The 12,581-nt window shown below is 35.9% G+C and overlaps 1 protein-coding gene across 1 annotated transcript in view; it reads right to left on the reverse strand.

Annotated features, from left to right (window-relative positions):
- Positions 1-3,458: 3,458 nt before the first annotated feature.
- The window catches only part of LOC149789605 (carnosine synthase 1-like), a 37,982-nt gene continuing 28,859 nt past the window's right edge, over positions 3,459-12,581 (reverse strand). Inside the window, exons 10-12 of the mRNA XM_089971624.1 lie at positions 12,289-12,551; positions 11,222-11,438; positions 3,459-5,631 (exon numbers count right to left, since the gene is read on the reverse strand). Coding sequence (XP_089827750.1) covers positions 4,607-5,631; positions 11,222-11,438; positions 12,289-12,551 — 1,505 coding nt within the window. The 3' untranslated portion in view covers positions 3,459-4,606. The remainder of the gene's footprint in view (positions 5,632-11,221; positions 11,439-12,288; positions 12,552-12,581) is intronic.

A 12,581-nucleotide genomic window follows, 5' to 3' on the forward strand; every position in this document is an offset into this window, starting at 1 on the left:
GACATTTTCTCCACTACTATCCATTAAGACATCCTTTCGCTGAAATTGATATATTTAGGCTGAATGGAAAATCTGTTTACAAGTTACTATATTAGGCGGATCCCATCGCTGTCACCAAATATAGGAGACACATGTGCGAGCGGTCTCTAACTCGAACCAGGGATATCCTAGCCCTAGACAGGTGCACGAGCTTCCAAGACATTTTAACAAATGCGTTAAACATGCTTATAGGCAAAGAGATAAAGATGTAAAAACTTTCAAGATGTTCTATTATATATATATATATATATATATATATATATATATATATATATATATATATATATATATATATATATATATATATATATATATATATATATATATATATATATAATAAGCAACATGTAACTAGGGGTGATAAGAGTCATCATATATGAAGAGGTCCCTGGTGTATATTCTTGGCGCTGACAAACATTTTCCTGATGTGAGTAGTTAACAAATACCATCACGATCTCACATCAGACTGTAACTTCTCGAAATCGAAACTCTGAGGGCCACAACATTTTATCTGAATTGAGAAGTTGTCGGTTTACCGATATCGTATGTAAAAATATGTCTTCTTCTTGTGACGAAGAATAGAGAGAGACGGAGACAGAATTTAATTGTGACAGTATAAATGTCAGTGTCTATAAGAGTGCACAAAACAAAGTATACTGTTCTTTTCTTGTAAAAGAAAAATATATTTAATGAAGAATTTTAGAAACAATATGCTGTCCTTCAGACAATAATATCCTGTGGCATTAATAAATACATTTTTTCCACATTAATAAAAACAGTCCTCGTCATAAGACGTCTGAGGAATTAGATAATGTTATAATTTTTTTATACGTCCATCTAAATTATGAATAGTCCGCCACCGCTCCGGTGGCCTAAGTGGGTATAGCGTCCGCCTCGGATGTGAGAGGTCGTGGTATCGAACCCCGGCCGAGTAATACCACAGACTTACAAAAAGTGCACTAACAGTTGCCTCGCTTGGCGCTCAGCAATAAGTGGTTAGTGTTATGACTGGTCGGCATTGTGTCAGATGACGTGACTGGTTGGGACAAGATGCCTCATGTCTGCGGCCTGATCCTCCAGTGCTAAATATCACTATAACCTGCCATACTGCCAACATCGTAACGATATAACTGAAAGAAATGCTAAAACTACGTTAAAAATACTAGTCACACACACGCATGAATAGCTTGCCAGAATGTTTAAATGTTTTGTAAAAATCACGACAGTTCACAAGCCTGGTGTAATGATGGCTTGAAAGACTTCGCTTCAGGTATCGTGCCGTCGTCAAGCAACGCTCATGCTTTGCAATACATGTAAAAGACGTAAATCTGCAGGTCAGTCACTGAGTCAGTGTGACATTCAGGTTGCTGATTTCTCGGCCACTATCGGCGAAAGATTAAATGAGAGGCCATATACCCTGTTAATAAAATCCTGATATTTACTTTACGAAACAAGCAAACAATCATACTCACTAAATAAAATCCTTATATTTCCATAAAGAAACATGCAATAATTGTTTACTAATTATGTATGCGAAATGAATATCATCAGTCACAATAATATACTACATAAAAATAGTCCTTCTGGAATGGCTTACCTACAAGAATTTAGTCAATGATAATTCGCCGTAAACTGTGAATCTCTGGTATGGTGCTAAGACATCAGTTATACATATTATAACTACTTTTCAGTCGGCGTCTGTGTCAGGTATTGTTCTAATTATGCGAGTCTGTCTGACGTAGTATATATATATATATATATATATATATATATATATATATATATATATATATATTAGTTTTTGGCGTTAAGTGAAAGCAAGGATCAAAATTTGCTTCGATATATCTGAGTTACGGTCTTTCAGTTTGCTGGGAACAATTACGACATTAAAAAAGGAAGAATGATGCACTAAAAATTATTCCGTCTTGAAGATATTAAAATATACTGCCATTTTGGTTTTGAGGATTTTCGCTGTATACATGTGTGTGATTGTTGGTTTATACGTTCGTATGTGTGTTGAAATCTCGGTAGTGTCTCCTGTGCACAAATGTTGTTTTGTGTAGATGGAGATAGTGATTTCCTTCAACAGTTTGTTTTCGAAATAAGTCTTGACTGTTAAATTGTGCTTTCATGAATGTGTCAAATGGATTTTATGAACCTCAAACAAGCAATGGCTTCGTATCCTAATACTTAATATCAAAAGCAAAACTGACGTGACATACATATTTAGCATCGTAGCCAAGTGCACACTGCATACTCCTTGTTTTTCATACGTTCGTATCGTGCCTTATAACCTGTCATTAGTATGAGAGTCACGATATCATTCATATGGTGCTCAATGAGGATTATCTCATCCTATTACTATCCAACATCAATCACAATTCTCGAGAATTCTCGTACTCAGTTCACATAGTCTTCTGTTCAGATAGTATTGGTGTGTATCAGCGAAGCATAGTAAAACATCTGGTTTTGGTAGAATAAATTCCACTTCTGATGTATGGTCCCTAGTGGTTTTACTTGGTTGACATTCTAAAATGATTGTAAATTGTAAATTGTCTTATCCAAGGAAACAACATGTCAGCTAACTTTAGATGCTCTTCTAACCAACACCAGGAATCCCGACCTCCAATTATTTCTTAAATCATTTTGTATTATTCCAACCGTGTCTAAATATGTCAACGAGTCCTTTGTTTCAAAAGCAATATATATATATATATATATATATATATATATATATATATATATATATATATATATATATATATATATATATATATATATATATATATCTGTGTGTATTTTCCTCACCTAGACTGGTACTTTCTATATTACTATTTTATATCTGTTTCCCAGGTATACTTTAGAAAATATTGTTTTTAATTCCTAAGTTTTGAATATATCTTTTCATAAATTCATTCGTTATAGCAAATGCTTCTTTTCTATGTCTAATATTTAAAATTATCCTCTTTTCTTGTTTTTTTCAACAGGAAAACCTGTTTACTAATTCCAAACTTGTACGTTTCAAAGTCAATATATTGGCTTACTTTCCTTAATGTTTCTTTCCTTACAGAGACGGTACATTAGAAACAAACCATTCTGATTAAAACGAAAGCGAAGTTACTGACTACTATTTCTAACAGCACTGAATTCCATTAACATGTAAAGGCCTTGTTAAGTGTGGCCTTCATAATCTTAAGACGCTCACACATATCGGAAGCAATATATATTAATCAATACGTGTAATGTCTGTATAACCCATGTTGATATTATAATTTTTGTTTTTTTCTGATATTGTTTTCGACATCCAAATGGAACAAATGAATGTGAAAATAACGCGCAAGTGAAATACAAAACCCTGAATATCACGTAGCAGATTTAAAAAATAATCTGAGCAAAAAAAGTAATGAAAGACACGAAAATAATAACCTGATTATTTTAATGTGTAAGACAAAGCCAACCACGCAAACAAAGTGAGAGAAAAAACATTTTATGACACTGCTGGCAATCTGTCAGCAGTATATTTTTCTTCTTTATATAAATTATAATATGCATTACATATCAAATTATACAGATTCAATTCCACCATAAGCGTTGTAGGCACATGAGTTCAAGTCATATAAACAGATTAAAACAGATCTTTTTGTCGTTGGGTTTAACGGCATTTTTCAGCACAAGATAGGCTACACGTGGCGGCCAGTTTATCTGGTGAAGGAATAACCCTGGAAAACACCGAGAAGAACCACCAACCCATGAGAAGCTACTGGCAAGCTGTCTCACGTACCCACGTTAGCCGAGCCTGAGACTCAAATCCACGCCGACAGAGGCGAGATGGCAGTGATCCGGAACGGTGAGCGCTTCAGACTACTCGGCTACTCAAGAGCTCCCTCAAAAATATGTACCAAGATGCAAGATTACTTCTCAGCACACTCTTAAAGGTACCGGCGTGATATATAGATGAATTTAATCCAGTTCCCACATTTATCGAAACTAAAATCAGAAATACAAACTTTCAAATAGTAACATGTTCAGCCCACTCGATGCAAGATAATTTCTTTAATCATGAAGCTCTTGCTTATTATCGAACTCGTGCAACATCTTGATAATAGATACATGTTTCCATGATTAATAAAACGTATTCATAAATATGACATCTATGATGGTAACAAGCTCAGCAAATCCAACGCAGGATCAGTATCTAATACGTGTCTATTTTTATAATATAAGGTGGTTTTTATTCTTTCTCATCCTGTCCGATAACCACTGTCAACTACTAAAATACCAACCCGGTTGTAAGGTATTGCAGAACCAAAACTTTTGCATACAAGATTAATGAATGATGATGATAATGTCATCATCCTAATAATATTCTATATGAAACTACCAATTAAACAGCAAAGTACAATTTTTTATGTCTCTACATACATTTAAAAAATACAAAACACGATATTAAGTGCATAATATTCAAAGCGCTACGAATATTTTGTATCTAACTCTAAGCCTAAAATAACTGTTAATTTTATAAAATTCTGTATAAATAAGAGAAAGATTCTTATGGAAATTTTCTGGTCTATATGCTCCAGAAATCCTCCAGGAAACTGTTAACATTATAGTCAGGATGGACTATATTTAGATCCTCAGCGATTGCCATAAGATTTTGTCGGGCTGTAGGGAGGTCCTGCGCCATCACAGCAACAGTTGCAAACGGCTCCTCAAAACCACCTGCACGAACCGCAGCATGATGGTCGAATAGGTTGAAGTGAATTTTTCCAGCAGCCTCTAAATCCAACCTTTTGGATATATAGTATGGGTCTTGAAGAATGTGACTATGCAATGAAGGGATGCACATGATTCCCATCATCTGTCCTCTTGGCGGTCGATCTGGCATATACGGTTTAATTCCACAGGCGATCTCGAATGCAGACATCAGCAAATCTATTCCATAGATTTTTCTGATCCAGTCCCTGTGATAGAAGCCACCCATCCTGCCGTTCACCTCAATCAGTTTTGGACCAGTTGCTTCCATCTTAAATTCCACATTAAAAACACCGTTCTTCAGACCAAGCTCTAAGCAGCATTGGTAAGCGGCGATAATAAGTTGTCGTTGTTTGTCATAAGGAAGTGCACTTGGCATACAAGCGGCAGTCTCGGTGAAGGTCTTGCCTCTTGTTGGACCATTGTCTGAGACAAAGGCACCAGCCAGCCTTCTTCCATCGAGAATAACATCTACATCATGCTCTGTACCCGTAAGATACTCCATAACCATCAAGGTGTTTCCATGACCAAGTCCAATGCCAGAGTAATCTTCAGGTTTCTGTAGAACAGTACGAATGTCCTTATATTTCTCTGCCATTTCATCAGCATTTCTCACTAGTGTGACACCAACGGCTCTGGATCCATATTCCAATTTCATGATCAAAGGGAACTTTCGTACCTTCTGAATATTTTCGATGTCTGCTTGAGACATCAGTGGCAAGAACCATGATGTGTAGAGGTTCATTAATGGCCAGTGCGGGCTGCTGCCAGGCACTTTATTCAGGACAGCCAGTGTGTCGCTCTTACTTTTGGCGCTCAATGCTCCTTTCTCGGTCGACCCTTGCAAGATAACAGAATATAAAAATCGAATATTGTATGAAAAATAAAAAGACTTCGATAAATTGCTTTGCTTAAATGCTAAAGAATCCTAAGGTATGTATCAACTATATATAGCTCTACTACCAATGAATGAGATCACTTATGAATCTATTATAAAAGGTATACGTTGTGTATTAAAGGATCTCAAAGCAAATATGTTGCAATCTTCCAGTATTATTATTCGTATATTTTACGTAAACAGTAATATATAAAATCCAGAAATGATTTGCTTATTTAAAAGTAAAAGTAAAATTGCTCAACTTTGTGCAGAATGGTTAGAAAGGCAGTAAGAAACCTTGTTTGGATTTAAAGCATTTATCTGGTGGTTTATGATTCTGCGAAAATACCCTATCACCCTAACATTGGGAAAACCTTCTACTATCTCTAAAATCAGGTGATCGCGGTACAACGAAATATTATGTTGTTCTTGTCTATATTTCTTAATGACTAAGTAACAAAACTTTTCCCAACTCGCACATAGGTTAAGCAGCTACGATTATCAGGATCACATTAAGAGATATTTGCATTAGCGGGCAGGTGTGTGCGGCTTTTACAAGCATTAAAAGGGGTAAGTACTAATCAAATTGATTTATCCTTTGAATATATTATTCCCAACAGGGCCTTTCGAAAACATAAAAGGATGAAGCAGCACTTATCAACTTAAGTCTATCATCGTCACCTTTAGGGGACACTTTTTTCCCCAATATGAGAGTAAAGCATATTCCTGATACATAATCAGCAAATTTGACAGTAACAAAAACCAAGTAAAATCACCGGACGAACCCTGAAAATATGTTGACTTCCAACGTGTCTGATGAAGTTATGGGTTGCATCCACCAGACTGGATTGGACTATTGTCTTTGCAATGTCAGATTACGCAGACATTAGCTTGAGAAGGTTGACTGTGCGTGCCAGCTAACTCCATTTATCATATCCCAGATCAGCTTTATTTCCGTTCGACCATGTGTTTTGCAGAGATGGTTCTGATTTCATGAGTGAAGATTTTTAAGTTGCGTCTTGATATGATGTAATCATGGAATATGACAAATATATAACTCACATTAACCATTATCCCATGGGTTAGGTGTTTATATATCCCTTTTCCAGCTTGATAGACAAAAAAAAGAGGCGTTGCCGAATTATATTTCATTTTTTCGTCAGCTTAACGTGGTGCTTGAGCCCGTGGAATGTATTTGGCATCAAAAACCTACCTAGACTAATCCATGGAGGAGAGGGTACAGATCAACTCGCACTGATTTTCAGCTGACGGAAGCCTGCTAATCCATATGAAGCCTGCTTACAACAACTCGGATGGTGGAACCAGTTGATTTTATATGTAGATATCTATAATCCAATGAAAAGGCATTAACTTTTTCACCCTACGTGTCGAAGCTACAGCTACCCAGAAGCATGTTTCATAGTGCAGTGTCAAGGATGAGAGCTCTAAGAAACCATATCGATTTCAAATAGCCATGTGAGCTGCCACGACAAATTCCATTCGCGGGAGACAGATTGACCGAATTGGGTCTATTCAGTTCATTATTTGCTATTATCTCTGATACACAATTATTGTAAAATATATCCGTGATGCCTAAATGCACCTTGGAACGTTTATTGCGGGCAGCAGCATCGGGTATTGCTAGATGTTAATTTGCGCTAGGATGTGTGTATATGATCATGGTAGTATCCGACAGTTAATATATACACTGACAGCAAATTCTCATATTGTACTAAATGCCTATCAGATCCTGAGGTCACCATTTGGAACCTATGTGTGGTCATATATTTGTTGAGTTGGTTGCCCTCTCTGACAAGTCTACAATTGCCGTTAGCAATAAGTACGAGAAATAGTCTGGAGGCAATCTGGGTTATGTGACAGATCGACTACCATCTTGTCGAGTAGCGACTACAAGATACATTTTTAATTAAATTCTGCATTCTGCTGATTGGAGGACAAGTCTCTTACGGAAGTCCAAAAGGAAGAGAGTTGATAACTGACATTTTAAGCCCCGTTAATATAATTTCGGTGATTCGTCCATTCTCGGAAAAATGGCGAACCAGGCAATTCGAAAAATAAGGAAGCCTTGCTCCCATGGAAAAACTATAGGCGTGAAAGGCAAGATGAAGTTACAGTTTGTGGATGCCTGTTTACGTTCTTCCTTATTTTTCCACCAAACAGCAACGGTGTTCCTAATGTATCCGTCCTAAGGGTCAATGAATAATGCGGCTTTAGGTTTGACATGCGCGGGCAGACCTCTCGTATCATGAGATCAAACTTAGCCGAAGACGTCTGGGTCTCTGCCGCCAGTGATGCACTGCCCTGTTAATCGCCCTAACAATGCAAGCAGTAGATTCCCATGCACCATAGCTTCATGTTTTAGGTATGTCGATAAATTACAATTGTAGCCAAATCTAGCCTCGAGAAGGTAGCATTTATAATTAATTTAGTAACGGTCTGAAATAAAGATTTGTCCAACTTAGGACACAGAGGATTTTATTTTAGACTACACGCCCTACTCAATTACTAGTTTGATGTCCAGATTCAGGAATCGCCATGATGGTATGTGTGGCAAAACGGACGGACGGGTTACACGATCCTCGCATTTCCGCATGGCAAGAAGGGGGCGACTAGACCTGTTGGTCGGCAGCCGGAACGGCATCATTCACACTTGTCTGAAGATCCCCGAAATAACGCTCATGAATGGAGGGAATCATGCCCACTAGACTAACTAAAAGTCAAGAAAAAGAAGAACAATCTCATGCAAATTCCAGGTAACCATTGACAACTAAGAGGTACAACGTCGAAGAGAGTTACCTGAGTCAAGCAACTCCATAGGCGCATGTTTTACTAATTGCCGCATCTGCCACGCCGAAAAAACCCGTGGAGAAAAGTTTGGTGACAATTCCCAACGCCTTCCTCTTCCAGCTACAGTTGATCCAACGTAATGGGCTCAGTAGAGAGTAAGTTTCGATGGAAGAGGGAAAATTAAAGTGTCAAGACGACTTCTGGTGCAAAGTTAGTATCTGACGTTCTGTATTTTATTCATTGTGTGTAACAGCAAATAAACATTTGGTACAAGTAAGGCATGTTCCATGTGTGTCCTCAGTTGTTTATGCCTCTTGCATATTATGCATTTCGGAGACATCAATTAAAGATTTTCTGAAAGACAAGACTGTCGAAAAGTTTTGAACAAGTAACAAAGGGAAACCATTCAATCGCACAATTAATCAACGCTTATAAATACCAGAGGTGTGCTTGAGAACTTACAATATTTGGCACCCACAATACACTTTTGCAAAACATGGTCAGACAAACAAAATACCCACAACTGCGAGCAATTCCTATTCACATCAAGAAAGGCCATTTAAAAAGTATCGCAGCATGGAGTTTATACACACGTATAAACCAAGTTTGTCGACAGATTCTAAATAATTCATGAGATTAATTTAAATCAAATGAGAATTACGCGAACCGAAGCATTCCACTAAAAACTGGTAAAAAACGTAGCCACTTATGGGCCGGGAAAGGTAAAGTGAAAAGTTGGGAAGAGTGCTTACATTCGTCTAATAGAATATGGAATATAGACAAGAAATATTTCGAATTTAATCGACCGCTAGATCAAACCATCTTCCTCGTGTTATTACTATCTCGTCTGGGAATATATTAATTAGATAATGTGATGGAGTTACTTCTTTCTGCTCAAGATTACAATTGTTTTAAAGTAGTGTAAATATGGTATATAATAACAAAAGTGATGTCTGTATTAGTTCTTCATATATCTAAAATAAAAAAGAATTAATTTCATTGCAGAGACGTATATATAAAAAATTCCAACAAACGTTGAATGTTCATGTCAAGCCTAAGCTTGTTCGCATGAAATCGCTGTAGATCAAATACCCTTTCCTAGCAAAGCACTAATATCTAATTGTATGATGATCACTCAATGGTGCATCATATAGAATAGTATTTAGTACATTAAGATAAATGAAGACCGAATTAATTAATCGAAGTTCATGGAAAATATTCAATGCAATGAAGTTTACATCGAATCGCTCATAATTTAGTAAATTCTAATGCGGCATATATCATTCATTTTTCACTTATATTCATAACAATGCATATTTGTACATTTTTTAAGACTGCTATATTGTACTACAGTTCACGTCTAGAATGACATGTGGCTAAATTATTTCTCCACAGTTGTATATTAGATTAGTATCTAACTTAATATGACATTCATCTTAATTTACTTCGCTGATTGCACCTGCCTTTCTGGTTTTTGTTTCTTGTTCAAACTGATGAAATGACTGTACGACATTGCACACAAACACCATCACATCAATACAATTACGGACGCCTTCGAAGGGGTGAATGATACATCCCTTTCTGGTAGACATGCGCCATTTTGATATTTATATCAAATGATTACACATATACTATATTATGTTATGTATCTTTAATTTAATTGTTTGTTTGTTAGTTTAATTTTCAATTCAATTACATGTTATTGTAATGTAACGTTGTATGATGAACTTGTCCTTGTCCAAAACTGAGTTCATCTCAGCGTGACCTGACTGATATTTTTAATTTCATTAATGTAAACAACTAACAATAGGTTTATTATTTTCTATGTGTTTGAGCTTATTATCGGGGCTATTATTAAGGTAAACAAAGAAGGAGTAAATATGTTGATCAGGGTCAGGGTTTAGGAGATTTCTATGTGCATTTTTTAGCATACTGTGTTTGTAGAAAAACAAGATTCATTAATTCATTCTAGAAGGTTATTTTCCATTAGATAATGGTTGTTTTTAGAAAATCCTAATCTTGACCTGAGGTTAAGCAGAGAACTATATTATCTTTTTACGGTGAAGATTTTACCAGTCTTGCTTTAAAATCTAACACTTTAAATTGTACTAAGTTGTGACCAGTTTACGCTGAATTTTATTTTCTTCAGACATTATTAAATTCAAGCGATTATTTTTTCTGAAAATACAAATGTGCTCTGATAAAATTCTTGGATAAAGATCTTCATTAAAATTTATACTGCATTCAAACTTGGAATACTATTTCTGTGATTCAACAAAAGACTGATGACACATCAGCACTTCGCAGAACATAACAGACACTTCATCGCCTTCAATTTTAAATCGGTTTTGGACTTGAACTGAGTTTTATTCAGGACTCTTTATTATTAGGACATTTGTCTTTAATTTTTTGATATTTTTTTTATTAATTTGCAATACCGTAATTTCTTTTCTTTTCTTTTCATTTTGCATTCTAGTAAAATAAATTATTTGTTAAAGTTTACAAAGCTTGTTGTCTTCGTTCCTTTCTGTTACTTATTTTAAGAGCATAGACTGGTAAAAATACTTATAGAGTAACCCTACAATAATCAATGGCGAACAATTTTAAAATATGTGATACAATTCGTACTTGAAAATGATGTTTAACACTTTATGATTTCATGAATAATTAGATCCGAGTTGTCACCTCTGGCAAATAATAAATCGCATTAAAGTATCATAAAGCAATATCCTGTAAGATCCTTACCTGGTAAATTAAGAAGATGGCACAACCTTGCGACCAATGGGACGCAGTCTTCCCAGAACGTGAGGCAGCCATCAAGCTTGATCTTGTTTTTCCTTATGTAATTGAAGATCTTCATGGCATGCTGGTCATCCTGAGTATGATCCGAGAAGTCAAAACGGATGAACTCATCAACATCGTCTTTAGCGAAATGATTTGGATCAGACTCAACCAGCATGACCTGCATAAAAAAACTACGTTTGATCCAGTTATTCTTAAAGACTGGACTAAGGTACGTAAGGAAAATTAAATAACATATCATTTTCCCACTTTTTGGACCAAATATCTTTAAAAGCATAATCGCTCTTCCACAACTTTCTATCATTTTCAGCTATGTCGAGTTAAGCAAAACGATACATATTTCTCCATGTAACAACAGAAATATCACATGCGATTCAGCAGTACCAGTCAATTAGCTTTATTGCTTCAATATTCATTCGCGCATTTGCTTTTAAATCGTCAGTCTTTTGGATTGTGCATTACAACTAGTTTGAACAAAATTTTTAGAACACTAATGATCATCCACAGCCACTTACATATCAACCTAAACAATTTAGAGAGACAACACTCATCTTTCATAATTGTGAAGGGATATTATTTCGAATTGTCGAGTGCGCTTAAGATAGTTTACTCAGTTTGCAATAACAACGTGCACTCTATTCATGGTAAACGCACGTACTTGTTTCTAACAGACAACAAGATCACAGTACAGAGAGAAATGGTTATTATCCCAACTGTTAAAATTTGAGAACCTATATCAGACAATACGGATTCCTGGTGAGATGAATAACGTAAAGTGACTTTTATTTTTAGTTTCAAGTATACTTTATATTATTAACATCAGATTTCGTCTTGGTAAATATGAGGTAAATAAACATCGGTGCTTTTACTACCAAGTTTAAAACCATGACATCATATCAAGAGCAAACTTAATGGACAAACAATAATGCTGCCGTAGATGTTCTGTCTGGATTTCTAAATACATCTCTGACTTCCTATGAAGCGGTTGATGAAAATCTAGGGCTACTTGCCTTTATACCCATTTCCTCAGCAGCTGGCCAGACGAAATGCTTGCTGTAATCACCCCCTCCAACAACAAGTACCCACTTTCCGACCATCAGGAAATTAACAGACCTTGCTATCATGGTCTCTACATAAGGTCCAACTGTCATCTCCTTCATCTTGGGATAAAAGGTTTCGAATGTGTGGCAGTTGATGGTGCAGTCATGGCTATTTACCTCAATGCAGACAGGAGTAAGAACACCATTGCGATTGGCAATTACAAAGTCAATACCTAAAATTACAATTCGAGTAAGTAAATTTG

The sequence above is a fragment of the Sinohyriopsis cumingii genome, chromosome 10, assembly GCF_028554795.1.
Source record: "Sinohyriopsis cumingii isolate HCF-2022 chromosome 10, ASM2855479v2, whole genome shotgun sequence".
Classification (NCBI taxonomy): Eukaryota; Metazoa; Mollusca; class Bivalvia; order Unionida; family Unionidae; genus Sinohyriopsis; species Sinohyriopsis cumingii.